General features: G+C 51.3%; 11 protein-coding genes across 11 annotated transcripts; 7 read left to right on the top strand and 4 right to left on the bottom strand.

Moving 5' to 3' along the window:
* Positions 1-1,062: 1,062 nt before the first annotated feature.
* BDZ99DRAFT_483808 (uncharacterized protein) lies at positions 1,063-2,232 on the bottom strand (the record flags this gene model as incomplete). The annotated part of the gene is made up of 2 exons (XM_033722602.1): positions 1,063-1,795; positions 2,093-2,232. The coding sequence occupies 2 exons, from the start codon at positions 2,230-2,232 to the stop codon at positions 1,063-1,065; spliced, it is 873 nt and encodes a 290-aa protein (XP_033568279.1).
* Positions 2,233-3,324: 1,092 nt separating this feature from the next.
* On the bottom strand, positions 3,325-4,466 carry BDZ99DRAFT_430136 (uncharacterized protein). Its single transcript, XM_033717242.1, has 3 exons — positions 4,247-4,466; positions 3,671-4,161; positions 3,325-3,612 (listed from the first exon to the last, which is right to left on the bottom strand). The coding sequence occupies exons 1-3, from the start codon at positions 4,307-4,309 to the stop codon at positions 3,456-3,458; spliced, it is 711 nt and encodes a 236-aa protein (XP_033568278.1). The 5' UTR covers positions 4,310-4,466; the 3' UTR covers positions 3,325-3,455.
* Positions 4,467-4,717: 251 nt separating this feature from the next.
* Positions 4,718-5,241, top strand: BDZ99DRAFT_528530 (cytochrome P450; the record flags this gene model as incomplete). Its single annotated transcript, XM_033726386.1, has 2 exons — positions 4,718-4,890; positions 4,953-5,241. The coding sequence occupies 2 exons, from the start codon at positions 4,718-4,720 to the stop codon at positions 5,239-5,241; spliced, it is 462 nt and encodes a 153-aa protein (XP_033568277.1).
* A 61-nt stretch (positions 5,242-5,302) lies between these two features.
* Positions 5,303-6,583, top strand: BDZ99DRAFT_528529 (cytochrome P450; the record flags this gene model as incomplete). Its single annotated transcript, XM_033726385.1, has 4 exons — positions 5,303-5,449; positions 5,506-5,972; positions 6,024-6,058; positions 6,117-6,583. 4 exons carry the CDS (start codon positions 5,303-5,305, stop codon positions 6,581-6,583), a joined length of 1,116 nt encoding a protein of 371 aa, XP_033568276.1.
* A 1,682-nt stretch (positions 6,584-8,265) lies between these two features.
* Positions 8,266-11,819, top strand: BDZ99DRAFT_240266 (uncharacterized protein). The gene is made up of 2 exons (XM_033713597.1): positions 8,266-8,770; positions 8,828-11,819. The coding sequence occupies exons 1-2, from the start codon at positions 8,292-8,294 to the stop codon at positions 11,745-11,747; spliced, it is 3,399 nt and encodes a 1,132-aa protein (XP_033568275.1). The 5' UTR covers positions 8,266-8,291; the 3' UTR covers positions 11,748-11,819.
* A 71-nt stretch (positions 11,820-11,890) lies between these two features.
* Positions 11,891-12,883, bottom strand: BDZ99DRAFT_528527 (uncharacterized protein; the record flags this gene model as incomplete). The annotated part of the gene is made up of 2 exons (XM_033726384.1): positions 11,891-12,550; positions 12,770-12,883. The coding sequence occupies 2 exons, from the start codon at positions 12,881-12,883 to the stop codon at positions 11,891-11,893; spliced, it is 774 nt and encodes a 257-aa protein (XP_033568274.1).
* Positions 12,884-13,863: 980 nt separating this feature from the next.
* On the top strand, positions 13,864-18,169 carry BDZ99DRAFT_555333 (putative NRPS-like enzyme; the record flags this gene model as incomplete). Its single annotated transcript, XM_033727145.1, has 2 exons — positions 13,864-14,327; positions 14,387-18,169. The coding sequence occupies 2 exons, from the start codon at positions 13,864-13,866 to the stop codon at positions 17,757-17,759; spliced, it is 3,837 nt and encodes a 1,278-aa protein (XP_033568273.1). The 3' UTR covers positions 17,760-18,169.
* Positions 18,170-19,203: 1,034 nt separating this feature from the next.
* On the top strand, positions 19,204-20,773 carry BDZ99DRAFT_483803 (uncharacterized protein; the record flags this gene model as incomplete). The annotated part of the gene is made up of 2 exons (XM_033722601.1): positions 19,204-19,592; positions 19,657-20,773. The coding sequence occupies 2 exons, from the start codon at positions 19,204-19,206 to the stop codon at positions 20,771-20,773; spliced, it is 1,506 nt and encodes a 501-aa protein (XP_033568272.1).
* Positions 20,774-21,152: 379 nt separating this feature from the next.
* Positions 21,153-22,393, top strand: BDZ99DRAFT_483802 (uncharacterized protein; the record flags this gene model as incomplete). Its single annotated transcript, XM_033722600.1, has 4 exons — positions 21,153-21,199; positions 21,234-21,546; positions 21,589-21,688; positions 21,993-22,393. The coding sequence occupies 4 exons, from the start codon at positions 21,153-21,155 to the stop codon at positions 22,391-22,393; spliced, it is 861 nt and encodes a 286-aa protein (XP_033568271.1).
* A 1,127-nt stretch (positions 22,394-23,520) lies between these two features.
* On the top strand, positions 23,521-25,080 carry BDZ99DRAFT_240166 (uncharacterized protein). Its single transcript, XM_033713596.1, has one exon. The coding sequence runs from the start codon at positions 23,741-23,743 to the stop codon at positions 24,605-24,607; it is 867 nt and encodes a 288-aa protein (XP_033568270.1). The 5' UTR covers positions 23,521-23,740; the 3' UTR covers positions 24,608-25,080.
* BDZ99DRAFT_528523 (putative allantoate permease) lies at positions 24,996-26,682 on the bottom strand (the record flags this gene model as incomplete). The annotated part of the gene is made up of 4 exons (XM_033726383.1): positions 24,996-25,318; positions 25,374-25,897; positions 25,959-26,369; positions 26,420-26,682. 4 exons carry the CDS (start codon positions 26,680-26,682, stop codon positions 24,996-24,998), a joined length of 1,521 nt encoding a protein of 506 aa, XP_033568269.1.
* Positions 26,683-27,042: the final 360 nt, after the last annotated feature.

Below are 27,042 nucleotides of genomic sequence, written 5' to 3'. Positions count from 1 at the left end.
AACCCTTTTCTGCGCAATACTACTAGCTATAGATGTTGCGCAGACGGCTGTAATGTCCGTCTAGAGGTGCCATCAATCGCGCGACCCTGCGACCCGCGGGTAGGGCCGGAACGGTTCGTGTTTCCGATGTAGAAGTAGTGGGTTGCTTTGGAAGCGAGAAGCACAAGGTTAAATGGTGTTACGTAGCAGCTAGCTAGGCGAAAATGACTACTGATGCTTATCTCCAAGCTGGATAGGGGAATGCATTATTTTTATGGACGATGTACCTAGAACTTCCGGCAGTAGCGTAGATGTTGCGCCTGGAGAGAGCTGGTGTGTCGTGTTTCCGACAAGCTGGAGTCTTTTAACAACAATGAATCGCGGGCCGAAGTAATTCGTTTCTCTGTTTCAGCTTTCCTTCTCTTCACCTTCCTCCGCGCCATTAGATACTCATGGCGCGGCATGCAGAAAACGCCTTGGGATGTTCTCGCATAGCGCGACTTTTCGAGCGTGTGTTTGCAATTCCTACAGCGGAAGCAACCGGCACAGAATGCCAGATCCGCAGTGAGAATTGCCCAATCCTCAACTTGTTCCCGCAGTGATTATAGCTGTATGTACAGTTGTTGCAGATGAGGGAGCCGTCGCCAAGGAGGAGGAGGGTTGAATCCGAGTCGAGAAGGCTGCCGCAGGTTTTGCAGCGAAAGCAGTCTATATGCCAACGTCTGCCCGCTGGGATAGAGTGTTAGCACATGTAGTGAATCTCTAGAAAGCGTAATGAGAAACTCTACCAAGCTCATAGGCCTTTCCTTCTACCAGTATCTATAATTTGAGGTTAGTCACTGCTCTCGAAGATCTTTCGCAGGCGCTTCGCCGAATTGGGCGATACATACCTCTTCATAGCCCTGACACGGCAGATATTGAACGTCGTCATCTTCATGATTGAGTTTACGAAAGCAATCTATGTGCCAACGCTTGCCAGCTTGCGTAGAGCGTTAGCTCTAAACGTTTTTCTTTACTAGAATGACGATGGGTGATTTACCATGCTCAAGGGATTCCGCTTTTCTCATAATCTGTGCTTTAAGGCTAGTTAAGGTTCGACGGGTTTTTGCGCGGGCTTTCGCCGCATTGGGTGATACATACATCCCCGCAACTGCTACATGGATATAGATCGTTTTCATGAATGAGTACGCTTTCGTGGCTGACAGTGTTTTTTCGTTCTTCAAGGGGTCGTTGATCTAAATCAACCTCAGATTTTTCCTTGTCGCTGGTGGCGGCGGCTTGTAGGAGCTTTTCTAAAGGCATTGTGACGGCCACAGGTGCGAGGCTATCGGACACTTTGTCTACGTCTCCAAAGGTATACCATTGCCTATTTTCGATGTCGACAGAATACACGGGGAGCGCTATGACTGATATTACAGAGACATCAGCAAGGCTAAGTCCGGAGAAAATGGACCACGCATTCGTTCGGGCGACTGAGCTAGCGAAAGATGCATCGCAATGCGAGCTCTGCGCGTTTCGGTATACCCTCGAGGTCTCGAGATCGCTCTCAAAAGCAAATCGAATAATGTCTGTTTGCATGACGGGCCCGCCCAATCGTTCGGTCATAGGTCTCCTGGTGGTGATAGTCTGAGAGTCAGCTTCCTCATTATCCTCGTATATGCTGGCATCTTCAAGTCGCCTTGTCAGGGTATTCCGAGCATCAAAAGTATCCTCTAGGTTACGGAGTCGTTTGCAAAGTTCCTCGTTGTTTGACAGTAGTTTCTCGACTTGAAAGTTGAGTTGAGATTGAGATTGCGACGCTTCCAGATCCGATTTACTGGGGCTATTAGCGAGGCGCCACGGTTTGAGAAGGGAAAAGGCTGCGACGTGCCATTGAATAATGTTCAGCATCAGCGATATGGATCATTTGTGCCTCTGCAGACGCTCTATGAGCAGCGAAATCTTCCCTTCTTTCCGCGCCCATTTAGCGCGATTTCGATAAGAAAAGTTTGGGGAAGATGTTAATGACTTGATTAGAGTTCTAGCTCTGAAAAAGTGAGTGCAGCCTCGGTTAAGGACAATGAGCTGGTCGAGCTGAATGAGCGCCGTTCGACTTTCCGAAGCAGACTCTAACTGGAGAAGGAAGTGATGTAGAGCGTCTAATGCAGTTTGAAAGTCGTTGATATCACAGAGCACCGCATGCGCAAGTTGAGGTGCATCCTGGACATTTGATGTGAAGGTTGCGACGATGCCTGCAATCTTCCCCGCAGCCATTATGAGGCCTACCACCGACGCGGTGATGCTCAACGGGTCCATCCTTCATCTGCGCGCCGGCAACATATATTGGAGACAACTGAGGACGCACAGATTGCGACTAGAGAAGTTGACAGGAGTGCGCGGTGGAAAAGCAAGTGGAATCGATGCAGTTATCGCTGCGGAAGCGCTCAGCCTTACACAGCCTCGATGCAGGAGAATTTGCTTTTCCAAGCCACGAATGTCGGACCATTTCCACTCCGAGGCTTGAGTTCATGAGGCATGGGGCCTTGATATACAGCGATTTAGTTTCATCTTTCCGCAAGACGGTACCAGAGACTGGCTCTGTCCTGGTTAGGTCTTTGACAAGTGCAGATGGACTTGACGAATGCCTCTCGAATATTGGCGAAAAGTTCCATGGCGAAGCGTTCCTCACCAAACACTATTCTGCCTAGGTCGGAAGGTGTTTCCAGGGCGGAATATGGAATCTTGATGCCAATCTCATCCGATTGAAGGTTGGAGGCCATAGAATGAAAGACAGACGCGAGCGGCATTATATGGCTGTAAGAACTAGTCGGTATGCAGTTAGTCTAATGATGTCGGCCCCCCTTCCTGTCTAGCAGGCTTACTCATCATCCTGTATACCTAACTAACTAACTAGGTATCTTTCCTCCTTCCGCTCAATAGCCAATAGCTACCCTTGTGCAAGGGTGCTCCCTCACCTTCATCAATACAATAGTTTTTGGCCCCACATCTCGTCTTGATTCATTTTCCCTCTGACTGCCGCTCAATGACAAACACATCAAGCTTGGATCCCAAACCGCCTTCAAGCTTCAGACCGTGAGGAAACATCTGGGCACCTAATAGAATATCGATCCACCATCGTTGCATACCACAACACTTTCATATTCAACCTCTTGCTATCAGCAGTATCGCCGACCGTATTCGACGAAGCCATGCCGTGTGAGCGTACGGGCTGTGAGTCGGGCATTGCTACGCGGTGTCGCGTTACTCGCGACAAATCCAGCCAATGGCACATTACGCCCTTAATTGAGGCGAAGCAGCAAGGCAGCCTCGAGGCAATGCGAGGCACCATGACAGAGAGTACAACAGGGCTAGTCTGCGAAAAGTTCCCTCGTTAATGGGGACATGTCTTATTTGACCATCTATTTACATTCAGCATTTGTTCCACGTTTAGTGAGCACGTCTGCTCCAAGGCGTCTTTGACGTCAATCGCTCTCTACCTATGGATTGCCGATGGGCGCATCTTGATCAATATGTCCAATAAAGTTCTGAGCTCTGTGAATTTCTTGCTTCGCAACAACAGTCTCCAGGCCGTCCAAAAGTTCTTTAAAAAGGCTCGAATTTGCGAGCTTCTCCCAATCTGCCAACGTCTTGGTTCTACAGTGGTATCCTTCTTAGCTTGTCATGACGCATCGGAAGACAGCGCAATACGTACCGAATGTATGCGGTAGCCAGCTGGAAATCATTCACCTCCTTAAGCACTGCAAAGCTCTGGACCGTGATTGAGCCTGCCTTCTCCGAAGCCTGGACTCTGTCGGCGGCGTCCGCAAGCGTTCCTAAGAGCTGCTTTCGCTTGCCTTCCTTCGCCCAGAAATGCACGATCACGACGACGCTATTCACAGCATCCGCGTCTGGGTCGTCTTTGCGTTTTACAAAGCCATCAGCAAGGTCGTAATGGTGCAAATCATAATCAGGACTGCCGAGGCCCTGGACATTGCGCAACAACTTGTCGTCGTCCACCTTGGCCATTTCCTCCTTGAAGATCTCTCCTGAGACATGATTCATGTGGAATCCGACTGGGTGGTAGTATCCTTCCAGACCCCAGAGAGTATCTGGCGCGCCATCAAGGTCGTAACCCCAATAGTACGAGTTGGAGAACGGCTCCGTCTTGGATACAGCACACAGCGCCGTAAGCCTCTCCCTCCACTACAATCGCAATTAAGATAACAAAGTTAGCTAAATGTTGTAAAGCAATATGTTTAGCCACTAATCTTATAGGCTGACAGCATACCTTATCTAATGCTCCGTCTCTGCTCACCACGCGGGCAACAACATAATATTTTGGCGCAGCCATGCTGTGGTAATTATCCTGGTCGAAATCTAGATACTCAGCTACGATGAGGAAAGGCGAGTTTTGAGCTTGCCGGCGAGGGCGATATCGTATTTAACGTGGGCTTTGAAAGCAAAGGCGGCAGATGGATCAGACTGTGGTGACTGACATAGTAAATAGGGCCGGGGCGTCGTGTTCTGCTCGAAATCAGACCGAGAATACGCCCAACCCCGCCTCCGCACTATTAGACAATTCCCAGATTCCCCGGATTTTCTATGTACCGGCCCCACCCCGGGCTAATTGCACCTTTGGAATAGAAGAAGTATAGTTGATTGCGCTAGATCTGGTACGTGGTAATATGTGGTATAAAAGCGGGAATACTCCGAACATGTGCTGCATTCTCCTGCGAGCTTTATACCACAATCGACCGCCATGATCGATAATCTCGCTATCCCTCTCGTCACATTTCTAGTGGTGCCTCTCCTATACTATGGATTCAAACTGCTCCGCGTTGGCCGCAGAGACCCTCGCCTTCCACCTGGCCCTCCCACAATCCCCATTTTAGGCAATGCGCATCTGATTCCCAAGACTGGAATCGCCCTCAAGTACGCAACCGACCCTTGGCCATTCGACTCTCTGCACGAACGGCAAACTGATCTGGGCATAGGTTCCATGAATGGGCCCAAAAGTATGGCAGCATGTACTGCCTCAAGGTGTTCAATTCAAACATCATCGTGATCTCGGACCCTCAGATCGTTGGCCAGTTGCTCGACAAACGCGGCGTCATATACTCGGACCGGCCGGAAAATAAGGCGGCAATGTTTATTACAAACGGCCACCACTTCTCGTTTGAGCAGCAGAGTCCGTCGTGGAAGCACAAGCGCGCCATCGCAGTGAGACACTTCAGCCCGCAAAAGCTCGACACACATCACTTCAAGGTGCAAGAAGCGGAGTAAGTGTATTCCAAAAAAGACAAACGTATCGAGTGATTGATACATCTACCGATCTGTCATTTTCATGAACAATCTGCTCGACGATCCAGCCCGTGTGTTCGACTACGCACGTTTGTACCCTGTTTCCGTAGCATGCTCGCTTCTATATGGGCATCGTGCAAAGGATCTCGACTCCTTCTGGTTCAAAGACTTCTACCACATGATGGAAAACGTCAGTAATGCAATCTAGTCGTCCTTGCATTCCGTGCTAATGAGCGCATCGTATAGTGGGGAGAGGTGCTCGAGCCCGGCGCCAATCCACCAAGCGAGGAGTTTCCATTGCTCTGGTACACCCCCGGACACTGGAAGAAGCGCATATACGAAACCAAACAGCTTCGCTCAATTCTCTGGAACAAAGCGCGAGATATCGTCGACAAGAGAAGGGAGAAGGGCGAAAAGCGTGATTGTCTGATTGATGAAAAGCTGGACGAAATGGAAAAGCAAGGAAATTGGCCTTTCCCGAATTACGCCTTCAACAATCTGATGGGTGAGCTTGTAGAGGCGGGTGCTGATACGACGGCGAACCAGGTTCTCACACTCATCATGGCGTTGGCGAAGTATCCCTGGGTTCAGAAGAAGGCGCAGGCGGAAATTGATCGCGTCTGTGGTCCGAATAATCCGCCTACTTTTGATGATTTCGATAAATTGCCGTATATAAACTGTATCGTTAAGGAAGGGCTTCGATGGCGCCCAACGTAGGTCTCCAGTTCCGCTGATGAACTCGTCGAAACTAACACTAGTCATAGGGCACGCTCGGGTCTACCCCACAGAGTAACAAAAGGTTCGCGTTCCTCGATAATCCACTTAGTTCTATGCAGGGCAATGCTCATGACTCCTAGATGATCATTACAACGGCTTCTTAATCCCAAAAGGCAGCACCATCTTCGTCGCCGTTTGGGCTATGCATCAAGACGAAAATCTCTACCCTGACCACATGAGATTCAATCCCGATCGTTTCCTCAATCATCCAAAGCTCGCCAACGAGTACGCTTCCTCGCCAGACTACGACAATCGAGATCACTACGGCTACGGAGCCGGCCGCCGTATCTGTCCCGGCCTGCATCTGGCCGAACGAAACATGTGGCGCATCGTCGCGAAACTCCTGTGGGCATTCAATATTTACGAACCGCTAGATCCGAAAACAGGGAAGACGGTACCGTTGGATGAGAATGCCTATAACTCGTGTATTTTGGTTAGTCCGTTGCCGTTCGAGGTACGCGTGGTGCCGCGAAGCGAGGAGGTGCTGCAGGCTGTGAAGAGGGAGAAGGCCGGGGCGCTTGAGTTTTTGTCGCAGTATGATGGTTAATGGAATGATAGAACCTAAGGTTCTTTGAGATTATGCTAGATCAATCTGAGTCTTTTTCAAGGACGGACGTACTAGAAATGTTTGAGATGTTTGTGTATAACGAGTGCAAACGTGAAATCGTACGTAAAACTGATAATTCGAGTCACGACAGCCAGATGAACGTCAGCTGGATTTGAAGCTATGGGGTTCTAATAAAAGGCTCAATTATCGAAGGTTCTGTTGATCTGTGGGACGCGTGTTTAGTGTAAACTATTTCGTTTTCTCAACATACGTCAACTTCACACGGAGAACAAGGTCAATTCACTAAGTACATTCTTAGCAGACACTGAGGTGTCAAGTTTGATAGACACAATTCTTTTTTTGTTTCCCCTAATGACTGTACAAGGTTACTTGGGTATGGCTTCCTGGCCGACTGGGCCTTTCAGACGCGTAGAGCGACTTGACGAAGGCATCCTGACAGTTGCCTTGGAAACCCGCTAGGGGCTTGGGAAGGTGTTGGTAAGGTAGAATATCGGCATGAATTTCTTTTATCATTCGGCTAGCTACGTACAGACGCCGCCCAGCGGCGTCCACACTAACACAGGTCGGCTAGCACGCACAGATCTGCCACATCTGCCAAATACATACTAGAATCTTCTATATATAGCGCACCTGGGGACTTGCCTCTGTTAGGATACAGATCCTAAGCTAATTCTAGGATAAAGCTGGTCTTCTATTACTAGTTATCGGTACAAAGCGCCTAGACGCAGTCAATTAGCAAGAAAGACTACCCTGGGCGGCCCGTCGTATCAACACTAGTCCAAGAGTCTAGGAGTCCTACTTAGGCTCTACCGTGCCCACATTGTAATAATAATGTAGTCGTGATAGTGTGGTATTCGTGACCCCCTAGACCAGCCTGCTGGCCACAAGGATATTGTTGTATTCGTGACTAAGATGGTAAATCTTGTGAGCCTAGTCAAGCCCTCCTCCCCATGCCCAAGAATTCAAGACCGTCTGCCGGGCTGTCCCAGGCAGCGTCAAGCGGTTTCAACGTGGCCTCGCTGACTTGTCGTATTGATCGAGAGATGCGGTGCAATGTTGGTCGTGTTGTAGTCGGAAACCGGTCGAACCGGTCGCTCGCTGATATCGATACGTCGTTGTATGGATACCAGGATACGCTCTATCGGTCGTTCGGACGGCGTATGTGTGAGTGCGTGACCCGGAGCGCTGTCCTTAGGCTTGAGGAGGAAGAGGCTATATGAAAGATGAAGGTTGCAGGCTGGAGGTCGCGGATGAAGCGGTAATCCCCGAGGCATTAAACGCTACCAATTTAATCCACATCCCGTTAGTGTCAACACTCTAACGATACCATCGTTCTGAGATTCACATCATTCAAACTTCAACCATGCTGGCCAGCATCGCATCCCCAAGCAAGAGGCGCCTCCATTGTAATTACAGAAATCAACCGTCAACACGATGCTGAATCCGACTTGCGGACGCCCGGGCGTTGCTACGGGGTGTCGCGTTACTTTGCGACGAATCCAGCCAGTGCCACCACCTTGGCTGCATATACGCCCTGGATTGAGGCGAAGCAGCAAGGCAGCCTCGAGGCTGAAGAATACCACAACGTGATGTGTGGGATTCCGCCCGTCGACTGCCCCCGTCTCCTTCAACCTCGCAATATTTCGCTACAACTCGCTCTTCGGAGACCCGCCAGACCAAGGGAACAATGGAGGCTTTAGCAGCCCTCGGGCTGGCTGGCAACGTCGTCCAGTTCATACATTTCGCTTCTGGGCTTCTGTCTACGGGATCAGAGGTCTATAAATCGGCTAGTGGTGCCTCCGAGAAGACCTTTGAGCTGGAGAAAATCTACGAAAGATTCCGCGAGCTTAGTTCAAGCCTAAGCAACCATGACACCACTGATGGTAGAGGACCATCGCGAGGCCTTTTTGCCACCGCTCGCATGCCTCAATATCTATCAATCCACATAGACGCTTTAAAGGGTTTAGGAAAAGAGAGCAAGGATCTATGCGACCAGATCTTAGAGACGCTTCGAAAAGTGAAGGTACAGGGCGGGCGGTGGCGACGCTTCCGAAGCTTTATGGCAGCTTTGGAGGCAGCTTGGGACAGTCAAAAGATCGCCGACTTGGAATCCCGCCTGGAGCGGTTCCAGAAAATGATTTCGTTTCATTTCTTTCCTATATTCAGGTAAACTCGCAACCACGAGGCATAAATTTGACCTGCAATCTGTCTGATTACATGCAGCGAGCAACAGTCTACTGTCCTGAAGATAGTGGCTACGCTTAAAGACGAGAGCTCAATCTTGAGGGTCGATCAACACTCCAAACTTGACGCCATCTCGAAAACACTCCAGGATTTGACATCCAAAATGAACGGAATCAGTGAGCAGCTTTCGACGAACCCGTCCAATCCCGTGCGTTCAACGCCCGCAGAAGCTTTCTCGTTAAAAGCTTGGGACGCCTTTCAGCAAAGCCCGTCTTCGGCATTGACATTGGAGCAACTTGACATGTTGTCTACCGAACTATCAAAACTTGATCTTACAGAGAAAGAAATTGCAGTTGTCGCAAGGGAGCAAGTCTTTCTTAGAAGCCTCCACTTTCCTTCACGTCCGGTGCGCCACGACAATCTTCCTCCCGCCCACGAGAAGACGTTCCAATGGATGCTAGACCCGCCTGAAGTCTCAGAGGGAGAGCATGACCATCAATACCCCCAATGGCTGAAAAGCGGAAATGGAATATTCTGGGTTTCCGGTAAACCCGGATCCGGAAAATCCACTCTGATGAAGTTTCTCGCAGACCATGAAACGACCAAATCATTGCTTGAAAAGTGGGCAGGCGGAGTGAAATTGGTTATTGCGGCGCATTACTTCTGGAGCGCAGGCACACCAATGCAGAAGTCTTACGAAGGCCTATTCCAGACTCTGATTTACGATGTGTTGCGTGTCTGCCCGATGCTCATCCCTCAAGTGTGTCCGGCTCGCTGGGCAGAGACAAACCCAGTGAGGAATGATGATCCTACTCAGTGGACCACATCCGAGCTGCTTACAACGTTGAAAACACTTTCCAGCCATTTAAGCCTGAATATCCGATACTGTTTCTTTATAGATGGGATTGACGAATTCGACGGCGATCATCTCAAACTTTGCGACATTCTCGAGGGTCTTTCTCAATCACCAAACATAAAACTGTGTATCGCCAGCCGACCATGGAACGTCTTTGTCGACGCATTTGGCAATCATTTATTGCAGAAAATCTACATGGAAGATCTCACACGTGACGACATTCGGAGGTATACACGAAGTCGACTGACCGAGCACAAACGATGGAATCTCCCTCTTTTTAGGGCCGATGACAAACAATCTATCATCGATGATATCAGTGACAAGGCCCAAGGCGTGTTCTTATGGGTGTTTCTGGTCACGAAGTCTCTCCGAGACGGCCTAACAAACGGAGACTCGATACATGACCTGCGTAAAAGGCTAGACAGTCTGCCAGTCGATCTCGAACGTTTTTTCAAACACATACTAGAGGCGGTCGATCCAATCTACCACGAGAAGACATCCGCTTTTCTAAGCATAGCCGTTAATGCCCGGCAGCCGCTTCATTTTCTCTTCTACAGCATGCACGAATGCGAGCATGAGGATGAAGATTATGCTGTGAAGATGCCCGTGTCTCAACTCTATCAAGACCAGTTCAACGCTATGCAAGACGAGTGTCGACGACGTGTGAACGCTAGATGTGGAGGTCTATTGAGCATCAAAGTTGGTCACGTCGAATTTCTTCATCGAACGGTGCGAGACTTTTTGCTCACTCGTGAGATGAGCAGCTATATCAGCGCGAAGACGAGGCCTGGGTTCTCGGCAAATATTTCAACACTCAAGGCTTCCCTGGCAGTCCTGAAATGCAGTCCCGAGACAATTTCCAGGATCTCAGTAGCACCCGGCCTCTTGGAAGAAGCGATGTATTATGCGAATGAAGTGCTGGAAGATTCTGAGGACGTTGGGTTTGAGCTGCTCGAGAGACTCGAACATCTGTATCTGCCGCCTGAATGGGGTATTCCGGACCTCCGATTTCGGGAGGCACTGCTACGCGCTGGGGTCGAAAAGTACATTGAAAGGAAGCTTGAGGAAACCTTGGAATACTTTGATAACTTATCCGAGCTGCCATTGGATATAGTTGTGAAACAGCCTAAGTGGACAGCAAGACATGTGCGGACAATCCGCCATTTGCTAGAACATGGACAGAATCCCAACGCCTCGAAACCCCAATCGTTTCCACAAGACACCTCGTGGTCGTCCTTCATTCAGCGCTCATGCAAAAACGAACACAACGATAAATTTCAGATTGCTATAGAAATGGGGCTCTTTTCCTCGTTCCTGGACCACGGGGCTCAGAAAAGTGCTGCATACAGGTCTTTCGTGCACGCTCTTTTCTTCTATCCTCTAAAAACGCCTACCATGTGCCTTGAGGTACTCGACCAACTTATTGTCTCACCTAAGGATGGAATGAGGTATGGGATCATGCTTACGGCCAACAGCACGGATCGAATGAGTTATAGAATTCTGCTCAAGGCCATCGGCACAGAGCTTCAAGGCCTGGAAGATCGGTCAAGAAGCTTGCAGAAGCTCAAATTCATGGCAACGATTGTTGAGAGAGTCGTTAGGACGGGGGCATCACTAGGTTTCTATATGGAATATCTCGTTCCTGACATAACCAGAGCATTTCCGGGCGCACTTGGACAACGCATATCGGAGCTTCTCATGACAAAAGCTGATGGCCATGAACCTGGAAGTCGCAAAAGGAAGGCCAATGACGACGTGGCGGAAAGTGAGACGAAGCGTTCTGGCCGGGACCTACCTCTCAACACTATCGCGGGAAGCACAGCCGAGGACGCCATCAACCTTGATGATGAAGATGCAGTCCTTCTCAACACTACCGCAGGAAGCACGCCCAAGAACGCCATTAACCTTGATGATAAAGATGCAGTCGGCATCTCCGTTGCTGAAGCTGCAATGGCCCTCGGTGACTTACTCAAAAGAGATGCCCATAGCACCCCCGAGGACGCCATCAACCTTGAAGATGCAGATGCATCCGCTGTAGCAGCAGTAATGCCCCTAGGTTACTTGCTCAAAAGAGATGGCCATCGGCGCAGTACCCGATGGTAGCCAGCTCGCTCCGTGGGTGGCAATGCAGATCAAGACCGAACGGCATTATCTTCAGGTCTTCCAATATTCCAAAGACGGCACAGCGCGTCAAAGGCCCTTAGAGAGAGACTCGCTCATGAAGATGGCTCAATTGCACCAATCTCTTAAAGTAACAGTTTCAACAGCGCCTTCTGTGCCTTCAAGCTCTCCTTTTGAGCATGGATTGATGCCTCCAACGCCCGCCGGATGACCGCATCTGTGTCTGAACTTCCACTTGAGTCCGCTGCCTTCCCACTCGCCCCTGCATCGGCCTTTTCGATGCGCAGACCCATACTCTGCAACCCAGGGTTCTCCTCGTCCCGCGCTAGCAGCGAGCGAAACTGTTCCACCCGCTTGGAAAAGAGCGGTAAGAGGACCCCGATAATGGAATTCGCTGCGAAGATGATGAAAAACAACAACACCGCCAAATTGGCATTTCTGCCTTTCAGCGCGCTGAGTCTCTCCTTGTACACGGAGTCGAGGTAGACTCCTAGGACAATGAACAGCGTTACGATGGAGAAAGTGAGCAAGCCACTGGGTGCCGTTAGTGTCGCAGCAGCCGTGAGCGAGGGAATCCTTTCAGCTCGATTCGCAGGCATTAGGGTTCGTTGTCGTCGGCCGAGGGTTTCCACGATGCGACCCATGAAACTCATGCGTGGTGTTGTGAGCCACTCATAGACGTCTTCCGGGCGATGTAGCTCACTCAAGACCTGCTGCACGTAGAAGGAGAAGAAGGTAGACAACAGGCCGCTGACGAGGCTTGTGTAGGCGAAGGCCGTAGCAGTCTAATGATTTGTGCCGAAGTCCGCGAGATTTAGCATGGTGATGGCAATTTAGGCCACGATGGCGGCCTTTGAGCGGGCTATCTGATTAGCGATGATGTTTGCAAGCTCACACTGATGAGGGCCTCACGACGATGGCTAACATGGCGAAGCTGTCCTTGTACGATTCCTTTAAACGCCACGCCTCCTTCGCATCTTTATCCAGCACTTTTTTTCGTATACGATGGGTGACGAAAGTGTGTCGGGTTTCAGTAGAAGACTCCACATTAGCGGGCTGGCGAGATTCTCTTTCAGGACTGGAAGGAGTTCCTCAGAGATTAACTTCAAGTACGGCATTGCGCGGAATATCTCAGCTGTCTTGAGCTCTGAGTGGGGCGTGGATATTTATCGGGAGGAATACGAAGATGATTGAAGATTGGTAGAAAGCGAAATTGATGGGGTTTGTTACTCCCAGGTTCTTCAGCTTTGCACCGCCTCCGCGCCCCTGCAGTGTAACTAGATAGCCTCGCCATTCAGCCACAACGGTGATGTGGTGACAACATTAACAGGAATTCCATATGCAAAGTAACAACCAGAAGTTCAGGCTTTCTAACAGCATGACACAGTCAGGCGGCTTCAAACTGCTTGGAGTAAGAAAATCTACCCACAAAACCATGAGCATATAGTCTTTCTTTACGGTTCTCTTACTATGCCTCACAATGGTCGCGCCCCAAACCCCAGTGAATGTGGTAATGCTGCATGACTTTAGCAATTGGCATTGGAGGAGTATCCCAGCGTCGAGAGGCTCGTCACGTGCAAAATGATTGCGCGTGGGCAGGGAGTAATAGACGATGTACAAGTACCTCTCGTGCAAGTCATTATTCCCTTTTCAATTTACGTAAATATGGGGAAATTCTGTTGTGTAAAAGAAGAGGCTCTAGACATCTTCAAGGATCTCCTACCCCATGCCCAGGACCTCGGCACACACTAGGCGGATCGCCTTGCCGCATCGGGCCTGATAACGCTTTTTCAACACCAATGCGGGCGCCACGGCCAAGTTTGTTTCTTTCGCCCAACAAAAGAACGTTACAAACGGGCTGAACCGGCCTAGCCCTCTCTCCAGGTCAATTTTCGCTGCCCTCGTGCCAGCCAGCTGCCAATAACGGGGCTCGCTCGAATAACGCCATGCCTACCTGTGACGACACTGGTGTACTGGCGGGTTGTGACGATGTGGCCCTGGTCGCACCGCCCACGGGAGCGGACACCAAAAGTGGGTCTGGAATGTCAACCCCATTTTCAGATCGTGAAGCCGCAAACCTCTCCCCGTTCACGACACCATGGCCATCATTGACACCACCAAGGACCTGGCCGCCCTCTTCCGCCAGCAGGTCAAAAAGACACCCGATCTTGTGGCCTTGGAAGACGACAGCTCTACCTACACGTACGCCGAGCTTGATGACGAGGTCAACCGCCTTTCCCAACGCCTTCGCGGCTACGGAGTCGGTCGAGACAGCCTCGTCGGCGTGCTGCTGCCGCGGAGCGCCCACTATGTGGTTGTCTGTCTTGCAGCTCTCCGTGCTGGAGGGGCATTCCTGGTGCTAGAGCTTGCGTATCCTCCAGGTCTTCTGGCCGACGTCCTGGAGGATGCCAATCCGGCTGTAGTGGTCACGTATAGGGCTGAGGTTGGTAAGATCAAGAGCGGTGTTCCTCTCATTACCCTCGATGAGCCAACACCCGATCTCAATGGACATGCGAAAGAGCCCTCTGCCTTACCTGTTGACGATGACCTCGAGAGACTTGCGTATGTCCCTCTCGCAAGCCCACGATACTCATCATTACGGCTATTCTAAATCTTTCTAGGTTCGTGGCTTATTCGAGTGGTACTACTGGGAAGCCGAAGGGCATTACGAACCCCCATAGAGCACCAGTCCTCTCGTATGAGCTGAGATTTGGCTTCCAAGACGTCCAACCGGGGGATCGGGTAGCTTGCAACGTCTTCTTCATTTGGGAGATTCTGCGGCCGCTTTTCCGAGGAGCTACTGTTGTAGCCGTGCCAGACGAGGTCAGCTATGACCCGGCTGCTCTGGTGGACCTGCTCGCTTCCAAGCACATCACCGAGACTCTGATGACTCCCACCCTTCTGGCCACCGTGCTCGCTCGAAATCCGCATCTTGAGGATCGCCTTCCAGAGTTACAGACTTTGTGGCTAAATGGCGAGGTTGTCACTACTGACTTGGCCCGTCGAGCTATTAGAGGACTTCCAAAGACTCGTCTGCTGAACTGCTACAGCGCCTGTGAGACCCATGAGGTTGCTGTCGGGGACATCAAGGAGATGCTCGATGAAGACGCCCCCTACTGTCCCGTTGGTCCCCCGCTAGACCTGAAGCACACTTACATCCTCAATGATAGTGGCCACAAAGTGGAAGAGGGGACCAGTGGAGAGCTCTTCGTCGGCGGCCCTTTACTCGCTCGGGGGTACCTCAACCGGCCCGAGACCACTGCGAAAGCATTCCTTCCTGACCCATTCGATTCAACTTCGGGAGCGTTGATGTATAGGACCGGAGATCTCGCACGCTTGCTCCCTTCAGGGCTCCTTGAGATTACAGGTCGCGTTGGAGCTATGATCAAACTCCGCGGCTACTCCGTCGTTCCTGGTAAGGTTGAAAATGACATTGTCAAGCACCTGGCTGTCAGCCGCTGCGCAGTAGTTGCCCATGGCGAAGGCCTCGAGCGGCAGCTGGTTGCGTATATCGTCCAAGACAAGGACGACAAGGCGAATCGCCCCGCCATAGAGATCAACGAGTCTGGTCACAGTCCAGCGGCACGTCGCACCCTTGCGCCGTATTTAGCACCGTACATGATCCCCGCTCTGTGGGTTGACCTCGAAGAACTCCCTACTCACGAAGTTTCCGGCAAGGTTGATCTCAAACGCCTACCCGCGCCCCGGAGCTCCAGCCCTGTCAATGGTATCGGTCAAAAAATTGAAGATGACCCAATTGGAGTCGATGATATCGCCACAATTTGGGCAGCAGCCCTCAAGACGTCACGGAACCTCATCAAACCGGAAGACAACTTCTTTGACCTGGGTGGACATTCATTGTCACTCGCGGATCTTGCGTCAAGGCTGTCCAGGACATTCGGCTTCCGCATTCCTATTGCTCGTCTTGCCGGAGATACGACCCTCCTTGGCCACCTGAAGACAGTGCGTGATGTGAGAGACGGACACACAGCGGCGGTCCAAGCAGATCTTCCCGCTGTGCTGCGTGCTGATGCTACCCTTGATGATGACATTCGACCCTCCAGCGATACCAAAATATGCTCAGTCAGTCAAGCAAAGACAGTCCTCTTAACTGGTGTCACGGGATTCTTGGGCGCTTTTCTACTGAACGATCTATTGGAAAGCACGGCAGCACAGATACTATGTCTTGTACGATTCAATGACCCTGAAGAGGATGACCAGCCCGGAGGCATAGCGAGAATACGTCGAAATCTGCTCGATATGGGCTTGTGGCGCGATTCAATCATGGAGCGTGTCGAGATTGTCCCGGGTAACTTGTCTCGAAACCGATTTGGTCTTTCACCGGCGGCCTTCGAAAAGCTAGCTGCTCGTGTTGATGTCATCGTTCACGCTGCCGCTACTGTCAACTTGGTGTATCCCTATGCTCCACTACGAGCTCCCAACGTCGGAGGAACGAGAGAGATTCTGCGCCTGGCATGTCAAGGTGGTGCTACCGTGCAGTACGTGTCCACTAATGGCGTTCTACCGCCGTCTCCAGAGAAAGGCTGGCCAGAATCCGAAATGCTCGATGTTGACGATGTACCTACGAAGCTACTCGACGGCTACGGGCAGACCAAATGGGTAGCAGAGCAGCTTGTGCTCGAGGCTGGTCGTCGTGGGCTCCCAGTGAAGATCCACCGAGCAGGCACAATCAGCGGTCACAGCGCGACGGGTGCTGCCAACGCGTGGGATCTTTTGACTGCTCTGATTGTGGAATCCATTCAACTCGGCTACGCCCCTGACGTTGAAGGATGGCGCGCTGAGATGACTCCCGTCGACTTCGTCAGCAAAGCTATCATCCATCTCTCCTGCCAAACAGACATAGAGCAGGTCGTTTTTCATCTCGGCGACCCCGATCCTGTTGACACCAAGCAGGTGTTTGAGGACCTGAAAGAGCTTGGATACTCAACTCAGCGACTAAGCTTTGACGACTGGGTCTCCCTTTGGACCGAGAAACGTGGATCCGTCAAGGGTGGCGACGGTTCATTCACTGTCGACATTCTCCGCAGCGGTATGCCTACGGTTGAGTTCCTCCGCGGCATCGTGGTTCTCAACAATGCTGCCACCCGCCCTTTCCGCTTGGTCGTCGAACGGCCAAAGGTCGATAGTATCCTCCTGGAAACCTACACTCGCCATTGGTTTGCTCGTGGCTGGCTCTCCCGAGCACCGTCCCGCCAGCACTCTCTCGGCGGGTCTGCCCAGCCCATCCGCAAAGGGCCTCTCAGCGGCCGCGTAGCTGTTGTCACTGGTGCTTCCTCAGGCATCGGTGCTGCCGTCGCTTCAGCCCTTGCTCGAGAAGGCTGCCACGTTGCCCTTGCTGCTCGCCGCCTCGACGCGCTCGAAGATGTGAAGCGTCGTCTCGTCGTCCGCGAAGGCCGCGCCATAATCTGCCCAACCGATGTCACCTCCCCGGAGCAAGTTACTGCTCTCTTCAAGGCTGCCAATGACGAGCTGGGCCCGGTCGATATCGTAGTCTCATGCGCTGGTGTCATGTATTTCACCATGATGGCCAACACGCACGTAGACGACTGGGACAGAACCGTGGATGTGAACTGCAAGGGTCTTTTGCATGTTCTGGCTTCCACCGTCCCCAACATGCTAGCAAAGGGAAGCGGACACATCGTTGCTATCTCATCCGATGCTGGCCGGAAGGTCTTCCCCGGCTTGGGCGTGTACAGCGCGAGCAAGTTTTTCGTTGAAGCTACGCTCCAATCTCTCCGTCTGGAAACTGCCGGAACTGGGCTGAGGGTCACGAGCGTGCAGCCGGGTAATACCGCGACCGCGCTGCTGGGTATGAGCCGCGATCAAGAGGCTGTTAAGAAGTACGGCGAGCCGAGTGGCGCGAAGATTCTGGATGCGGAAGATGTTGCGAATAGTGTCGTGTATGCACTTCGACAACCGGCGCATGTGGCGGTCAATGAGGTGTTGATTGAGCCGAGGGATGAACCGATTTGAGATGAATGAGATAGCAATGACGACACTGGAGAAGAATTTGAATGAGCTCGGAAAGAAATGGGAAAGCAGTTCGAAATAAATTAGAAAGACGCTGTAAAGATAGAATACGGGAAACGCAGAAAACCAATTGAAAAGAGGCTGGAAAGAGACTGGAACGAAATTGGATTTGGAACTAATTTAGAGATGACTGCGGGCTATGGAGCTAGGGACGACTTCGACGAGATTTCAGTAATGTCTACGGTTTTGGTAACACTTCCTACTCACCGTACTTACTGTGATCTAGGTCCAAGCGTCGTTAGGATATGCTGAACCCCATCGCGACGCATCCCATCGCGACAACATCGGAGAAGAAGGACTTTCGAGATCCCAAGCAACCACTTCAGACTGGAAGAGAGTCGTTCCACCTTCTCGCTTCTTCATCCTGGGTTTGGCCCCATCCGCGGCTCGCTCCTTCAAGGTAGAATAGACGAGTGCAGGGGACTTGAATACCAACACAACTGGGATCCGGGGCCTTGTATCTCGGGGCCTGCGCAATGTAATAAAACAAGTACCTGCCTCGAGTCTCTCGATATTCCTCCACGCGCGCCTCTTCCTACACCCATTTTTTCCCGTCTATCGCCTCTTCTTCTGACGTTCGCTATCTAACCATATCCATTAATATCCGAGAACTACAATTCGATTGAAGACATGACTTTAACAACGCCCATGGCCTCGAAACTCGTTTCCATAGCTACCTGGCCCGTCGGCATTCTCGCAGCGCCTACCGACGTCCAGTTTTACAATCTTAGCCCATTGACCACAGCCTCACACCGCCGGAGTCATGTTTCAAACCACAGCGATTTTCCAAGCTGCGAGCCTGGTTCGGAGTGGCAGTATCATAATGAGCGTGTCGGTTGAGACATGTGGTAAGATGATGTACTCCTCAAGCTCAACTACCACTTCTGGCTGGATGGCAGAATGCTATTCATACCGGCCCCCTCGATCCCGCATTGTTGAAGACGTCCACCTCGGTTTCAACTACAGGATAGCCATTAACTCTGTAATCACTACGTACAGAGACTATGGGGTTATGGTTGAGATGATGTTGTGGGGTTCGTCCACGAATTGGCAGGAATAGTCGAGTGTCTGCGTTGCTGGCCAATCGCCATTACAGCCGTTTCGAATGCGGGGGTGGGCAGAGGTAGCCGCAAGGCTGAGAAAAAACGAAGAACAATTGGACAGACTAAAGCCAAGGATGCAGGAAGCTTGCATGTATGACGGCTTAGCTTGCTGCACGCATCTTCAAAAGATAAGATACCTAGGTAGCCACCAGCCCCGCCTCCTCTTCGCCGTGCGAGCCCCAATTCCACTCTCGTATCCAGCCTTGTCCCAACTTCGCCATTCCAAGCCACGCGCTTTGCCTCAGTGAACACTCGAGCGGCCTATTCTTTCAGACACCTTCATCATGGCTACGGCGCCAGTGGGACAGCTCACGAATTCTGCCGACATTCAACACTACAATGCCGGCCCAGTGACCACTATCTTCACACCTCCCGATTCCTGTTTTGGGACCACCAAGATATTTACGAGGACCTTCGGATCCGACACCCTTTCAGTGTCTACTTGGGGCGGGATCATGACCTACAGAGATACTGGTGGGTGGATACTGCAGAGTTTGTGCCTTCCGACAAGCACTACAAGTGTGGATTACGGGTTCTTCTTCTACTCCCCGGCAGTGTGTCCCCAGGGCTTCTCTTCGGCATGCGGGCCGACAACAATGAATGGCAATATATTCTATAGCACTGTCGGTGTTAGTCTCAGTAGTGGAACAACACAAGCCTTGTGCTGCCCCTCGTAAGCCCATATGACTGGGAATGCGCGAAGGGTAACCTCGTTTCTGACTTCTCTCCCATTCCAGTGGCTTCACCTGCGATACTACCAACTACAATTATTCGCCGTCTTGCCTACGCACCGTGTCTGGCGATATGAGCAACGCGGATGTCTCAACCACCGGCTCGGGCAGCAGCGTCTTCTTCGTTGTTCTCACAGCTACATCCTTCTTGGCGCCTATCGATGTATACGCTCCAGCTATTCCAGTTCTTTGGGAGGCCACTGACAAGGAAGTACTGTCTCTAATGGCGATAACGTCTAGAACTGCCTTATCGAGTATAGGAAGCGTTACCGCTGTGCCGTCTTCCACGATTGCTAAGACGACTGCAACGGCCACAACCAAGCTTGTCTCTACAAATACAACCAAGCTTGTCTCTACAACGTCGTCCCTCGCTCCTTCGGCTACCCCCTCAAACGATGTAGCAATACGCCAACAAAAAGGCGGCCTCTCCGGAGGCGCAAAAGCTGGCATTGCAATTGGTGTTATTGCTGGTGTGTTCATGCTGAAAGCTGTGCTGTTCCTCTTCGTACGGAATCGGAGGTGGGGGAGGACCGGAGATCTGCACGCCTCAAACGAGAACGGAAACAATCCCAATCTTCCCGAGTTGCTTTCGCCGCTCTCTACAACAGAGGAGAAACCAACCATACTCAACATGGACCCGACCGCTGCTCCTACCAGCTTGGGCGCGCAAGCACCATCCCTCCATGAATCCTCCCATATAATGGACGGTCATGTCAACGAAAGACCTGCTTATAATGATGAGGAAGCTTCCAGTCACGCCCGGAGTTCATCGAGATCGTCCAGTGTCCCAGCCTCCGTGGAACTACCCACCCAAGTAAACACGCATGAGATAGGAACGGACCACCGCAGGTCCCTGGATTCGGCATCGGCAGTTGACCCTGCTGAGTACTTCCCTGCTGATGATCATCCGAGCGCCGCGCCACAGGCTCGCGCGGATTCAATCCAATCTACTCAGGTCGACTCCGCTCATCTTGAATTTCTCCGCGCTCGCATTGATGCTGTACGGGCGGAAAGGGAGCGGCTGAATCGGCTCGCGGAGCTGGAGACGCTGGAAACACAGCTCCAGAGAGAGATTTTAGAAGTGCAGAGGAGGGAGAATGAGGTGGAAAGAGACGGGCCATAATTCAGTTCGTGTGCCCCGACTTATGGCCTAGCGCTATAGCAGAGGAGATGCAATGATCCGAAAATGCGTCATGCGGTTGTACTGCGTTTTGGAGTGTGGGAGTAGATATTTCGTTACCGAAACAGAAGTCTCGGAGTGAAAAGCTCGATCTAGGGGAAAGGTTGGTGGATCAGCTGTGATGGCAAAGTGAGGAAGGCTGTGCTGGAAAACTCGCAGCCAAAATAAGTGGGGCTTAAGACCAGAGAGGTGAATGGAATCTGGCATCCGATGAACTCACTTCCAGAAACAAATCTTTTTAAGGTTCCTCTTCACGCTCTCTACCAACATTGATACTCGACTTCCTCGCACCACCACTGCATCAATAGGCACACCACCCGTCATGGAACTGAGCGCAATGCCGAACGAGTTACTATTAGAGATCGCCGGGTACCTTGACGACACATCTTGACACATCTTTCAGTCGACTTTCCAGCCTTAATTGGCAATTCAACAATCTTCTTTACACTGACTTACACAAGAGAGCCAATGCCCCCAGGCTTGACTATACATCCTCAGCAACTCTTCCTGCATTGGATTGGGCGGTACATCAATTCAAGACGGCACTCGTGCGATACCTCCTCGAAAACGGCGACACTGGCCCTGGTGGCCTTGGGCACTGGTATTTATATAATTGCGTTATCGGCGGATATTACGAGCAGGTGGATATCGTCCGCATGTTCGTCGTCAAAGCAGGGGCGCTTGGAAGGATCGCTCCGGATGAAGCTACTAGATTGGTGGATAAGATGAGTCTTCTTGCTTCTGGATCGGACAGCTAGGGAAACAGCGTTGAGACTGTCGTTGAGATCATCGAATTGCTTCTATCCAAGTATGCCGCGAATTCAACGGAGAATGCACCACCAGATTCGACTACGTCATGTAAGTCTTTTTATAACTTCCTTACGTGTGTCTACACTTTTGTACCGCTATAGCGGTTATGAAAGTCGGTGTACTGCTGTGCAGAAGCCTATGTTAGGACACCTGAGAGCGTGCGAGGCACGTGTTTTTGAGATGCCTTAATTCGTAGACTGCATCGCACTAAACAAACCGCCGTCTGAGGCGCCTCAGGGAGCTTGTACATTGTAGAAAGAGATGAACTTCCGTCTCCTTAAGGTGTCCTAAATCTTCTCATGTAGTAGCAAAACAATGCACTAGCGCAAAACCTACAACTGATGCTTGACAGATGCAACCACGGTAATTCCGTCGTCATTCCTCCACAGAGTAGCTCGGTTCCAGAATCCCGACCTGTTCAAGCTACTCATCGAACACGGAGCGGATCTAAGCTGGTTCCATGAAGATCACGATCCAATACTACTCGAAGTGGTTCGCGATACCGATCGAGCTCGACGAATTACCCAACTCGGCCTCATATTGGCAGCCGGCGTAGACGTCCACCAAGTCTACAAGAACAAAGTCTGGAACGACATGGGCGACGACGTGCCGACTGGTCAAAAAGCTCTCCAACACGCCATGGACTACGGGAAAGTTCAAACGGCTATCATGCTCCTCGAAGCGGGCGTGCCTGTCACCAAAAAGCACTACGTACCATTCCACATTCATGGAAAGATTAGGAGATATCTTTAGAAGACAGCGGCTAGCTGAGCTTCATCGATGACAGGCTATACGTCTGTGTACTCTCGTTTGGCACTGCCAGGGGTGCTCCCGCGGGGCTTTCAAAAGCGAGGGACGATGTCAAATTCACCTCGACGGAATCTGATCTGCTTCTTGACTGAACGGCGTCCTGGTAGCGTTGCTGCCCCGTTGGAGAGTATTAGCTTTAGCAATCGAAGGCACAGAAATTTGGCGAAGGGTTCTTTTCAGCGGGTAAGACAGCCAGGCTCCTTTGAGCAAAGCGTGGCAGTCCACGAGCCAGTGGATTCGATATAGAAATGTTTTGTCCTTGAGGTAAACAGTTTGTCTGTGCTTGTGTCTGCCGCCGTTTAAGGTCCTCTGGTGTGGTATCAAAACTGTAAAGTGCCATTTTTGGCAAGCCTTACAGCTATCCAGATCGCCAAAGACGGTGTTGGACCGCCGCTCTATGTTTGACAAAGCCTGACGGTAGAAGTCCATCATGAAAGCCTCACTAACCTCGTGATTCGTGACATCTTTTAAATTCGGCCAAATCCTGAAGAATACCAAGTATTTTGCTAGTGTCTGCGTATTCCCCACAACGCTAGCGGTAGTTTCAGCTCGCCTTTTTAAGCTACATCCAGCCTTGTTCTTACTGGGACGGTACGCCACGTGGCATCATTATTGTGGGCTCCTAGCTAGAGGGTAAAACGGACTCTGGTCCTCGTTCTCGATGCCCGCCTGGCCCATTGATCTTCAACAGCGTACTCATAGGGGAGGTCTCAGCAGCTCTCTTTGCGTTGTGAATGATCAGCGACAGTGTAGTCCAAATCTGTGTCTAGTATTTCGAATACATAGGCCTATTGCAGGGCGGGGGCTGCCTCTCTGCGACAAGTTTCCAATCTTTTGCCTGGCGACATAGGTTCTCATTTCTTTACCCTTCGTCTCTACAAAGCGGCCGGCACACCATGGCAGCTGAACAGTCGGTCCTAGACCCAGGACCAAAAGCCCACGATCAACTAAATGCGACCGAGATTGCACTGGATACCCCGAAATCGATCGCGGAAGCATTGCGATTCAATATGTCTCCCGATTCCAGCGGTATCAAACTCTTCAAAGTAAACACCGTGTCGAGTCTCCAGACGGACCCAGAAGAAGGTCAAGATCGTCTAGCGGGTCTCATGAAAAAAGACAAGAGGATGGGTTCACCCTAGTCCGACACCGAGCAATTACTGGCGAAACCACAACAGCATTGCTGCGGGGTCCATTGATACTGACCGCAGTCACACGTCCCCTCAACCTGGCTTCGGGATCCAATCAAACCGTGGCACTGATCTCGAGATTTGAGATCCGGATTTGGCTATGATGGATGTTTCGTATGTCGAAGCCTGGCGGCTGGGAAAAGAGCTGGCTTTGCGTGACCAGGCATTCACTGTGGCTCTTTCGAGGTTGCGGAAGGCAATTCACGGTGAGGCGCCGAAAGGGTCGAAAACGGAGTGCCAAAAGCAGACCCGCGGGGATAGCCTCCGCGGTCTCGATGGCCTAGTATCCGGGCTCCATGGTATCAATTCTGGAGTTCCGCCAGAGGAGCTCCCTAGCGAGGGCACCAAGCATTCATCATTAGAAAATCTCCTGGATAGCTCGCCGAACAGCCCAGACTTCGGCGAAATCCTTAATTGGGTGATTGAAAAACTTCACTTCGATAGCGTTCCCGCGAATTATCTGCTATCCAACCCAAGAAGTCTCCCGGGAGAGACACTGCGATTCCTCCACGTTGATAAGAATTGGATAGATTTTTTGATAGATGGGGCCCTTAGTATTGGAAACCATTCCGCGGCAGCGACTTCACCTCAGGATGATGAAGCTAGAACGGCGATCACGGAGGCCATCAATGAGTACCTCAATAAGCCAGACCCAACACTCGGATTGCGATCCCAAATCCCAAAATATGGTTTCTTGCTACGATCACAGTTGTTCGCCAAGTTTCCACATATCGCCGTGGCGGCAAGGCTGGCTTCTGAAGCACTGTCGGAGAAGGAGAAGGAGAAGGAGAAGGAGAAGGAGAAGGAGAAGGAGAAGGCCGCTCCGTTCATCCTTGTGCAGAGATTACTGGCCGTGGATACCATACTTTGCCTCTTTGATTGCGAGCCTGAAGAGCTACAGAGTGTCATTTACGATGCCTCTGAACCTGAAGTGATTCAGTGCTGGTTCAGCTCTCGTTCAAGATGACAAGCGGGAACTGACAAGCGGGAACCCTACGATGGATGAGGACATTAATTCGTAGAGAGGGAACGCTTAAGATAACGTCAGCTACGAATGGGAAGAGGGGACTGTGCGTTACTTGACTATAATACGCGGTGTTTGAAGGTGTAATAGGTTGCAGACTACGTACATTATTACCTTCAGTGGTTCTAGGTGGCGTATCGACTGATGAGACGTCGAAATCGGCACTGTTCGGATTACAGCTGATTGAGCCTTGACATTTTCTACTTCAGCTTAGACCGACCCCCTCGGGGTCGGCGAATATTTCAGTTTGCGGACTATTCCCTCATCCATCAGCCTCTTTCCTAAGCATCGGGTCTACTTCTTAAAACGATATTCCACAATCTCCCACTCTTCACAGCTTTTCTGCAACCACGATAGCCGGCTCACCAACCTCAACATCTCTACTCTTCAAATCTCCGTTTCCAGCCTTCTTCTTGTCTCTGGCAGTAAGGAACAAGATGGCAGTGATGAGAACTAACTGCACCACTGACGTCGCCAAATTGCTGCTGAATCCTCCATGAAAGTTGGGCGCACTCGTCGCCGAATACTGCACCACCTGCGTCCCGGCCATGATACCTTGCCCGATCGCATTCATACTCGCTGTCACGACTGCACGCTCCTCAGCATCACCCGCCATGGTCACGGTCGCCCATCCCATGGTTAATGGGGACATAGCTAGAGAATATTAGCAAATTGCTTAGTTGCACACCTGAAAATAGGATGAACTCACCTCCCTCAAACCCGGTCAGTATAAAGCCCGCCAGCCTTCCACTCTCGCCCACATCCCATGCTACGAGCAATGCCGTCCCCACGATTACCGGTAGCGTAACTAAATAGGCCGGGACCCAGAACCTTCCCGTCCTATCCGCGACAATCCCGCACGTGAGAGCAGCGACAACACTCACAGCCGTCGCGATTGTGGGCAGAGTGTTGATGCGGACGATGGAGTAGATATGGCTCTTTGCTTTGAGGTACAGCGAGAAGGGCTGCGCGCTTGGGAGGAAGTTCTGGTCCATGATGGCCCATTGCGTGACGAAGAGGTACCAGTGCCAGCGGGTGAAGACGCGTCGGAAGATAGACCTCGAGATTCGGAGCTGCGGTGGTGCTGTGAGGCCTTGGAGACGCTTCTGCGCGAAATCCTGGTCGATGGCTGTGAGGAATCGCGGCTTCCTGCGCGATGGGACGTCGGGGAAGACGAAGAATCCTAGAAGGCAGATGGGCAGGGTGATGATTGCGTCGACGATGAAGAGCCACCTGCATGCTTTTAGTATGTAGAGCTCCTACTTAGACATAGTGGAATTCTTTAGGGTCTTACCTCCAGCCAGCAAGCCTATGAACTCCATTCAGATTGGTGTACGCCGCAGCCTGCAAGTAGCCCGCAAACATGGTACCCAGTGGACTCGCAATGAAGAAAAGCGCCACACGTCTCCCAATCTCTTGCGGCTTGTACCAACTCCCAATAACATAGATAGTTCCAGTGAAACTACAGCACTCGAATATGCCGGTGAAGAAGCGCATCGCATACACTGTCTGCACATTCTGCGCCCACGCGAGGCCAAAAGTAGAGAGACCCCATCCCACTTCCAAAACGGGAAGTACGATGTTCGCCGGGTAGTGAGTTAGAAAGTAGCAGGCGGGAATCATGAAAGTGCAGTATGAGGCCCAAAACGTGGCGGTTAAGTAGTTGATTTCTTTGCCGTGTAGGTCCAAATCTTCTCTCATGCCACTGGAGAACGTTAGTCGGGGTATGGGTTTTGTTTTCTGGAATGTCCTTACCTGACATAGGCATTTGTTAACGACTGCTGGTCTAGATACTTGGTGAAGAAAGACAAGCATCCGAAGATTAGAACACTCAGATCAAGCTTTAGGATCAAAGCCTTCTCATCGCTGGGCATGTCGTGCGGGTACCAATGAAGGTAGGTCATCAGCTTGATCCATGCATTTTCCTTCGCTGTAGGTCGCGAGTCGGGCTCATGATCGGAGGTCGATGGGGACGAAGAAGCAGCGTTGACATTTTCATCTTTCTCGTTGGCGGCCATAGAGGAAAATCAAACTTGATCTACTTCTTGAAAATTCCGGGAGGCCTGACAGCGCAGAAATGATGTGCGAGGTATTTCGCAAAAGGTTGAAGATTCAACGCACTTGAGCAGGCCGTTTGCATTATGAACACCGCGACTCCAGAGCTAGCAAAAGATCGGCCCGAACTGACTCTGTTCAACAGTCAATTGTTCTACTGTTACAGTGGAGTTGGAGACGGTGTTTGCTAGCCGATGCTTAGTTTTCGCGATGTCAGTGTTGCGAGTTGCATGGTGTTGATGGCGCGATTTGAACATGTCGCACATCGACATACCATGATATGCAGGGCGTCCGCTGACTCGGAGGCGAACAATCGAAGCTTC

Source organism: Mytilinidion resinicola (genome assembly GCF_010093595.1).
Source record: "Mytilinidion resinicola strain CBS 304.34 unplaced genomic scaffold BDZ99scaffold_41, whole genome shotgun sequence".
Taxonomy (NCBI): domain Eukaryota; kingdom Fungi; phylum Ascomycota; class Dothideomycetes; order Mytilinidiales; family Mytilinidiaceae; genus Mytilinidion; species Mytilinidion resinicola.
This window is presented reverse-complemented; position numbering and strand designations above follow the sequence as displayed.

Coding starts and splice junctions, on each gene's coding strand:
- BDZ99DRAFT_430136 (XM_033717242.1), bottom strand. CDS start 4,309: ATGGCTGCGCCAAAATATTATGTTGTTGCCCGCGTGGTGAGCAGAGAC. Junction 4,162..4,246: donor GAGACGGAGCATTAGATAAG/GTATGCTGTCAG, acceptor TTGCGATTGTAG/TGGAGGGAGAGGCTTACGGC. Junction 3,613..3,670: donor CTGGCTACCGCATACATTCG/GTACGTATTGCG, acceptor ATACCACTGTAG/AACCAAGACGTTGGCAGATT.
- BDZ99DRAFT_240266 (XM_033713597.1), top strand. CDS start 8,292: ATGGAGGCTTTAGCAGCCCTCGGGCTGGCTGGCAACGTCGTCCAGTTC. Junction 8,771..8,827: donor CATTTCTTTCCTATATTCAG/GTAAACTCGCAA, acceptor GATTACATGCAG/CGAGCAACAGTCTACTGTCC.
- BDZ99DRAFT_240166 (XM_033713596.1), top strand. CDS start 23,741: ATGATGGATGTTTCGTATGTCGAAGCCTGGCGGCTGGGAAAAGAGCTG.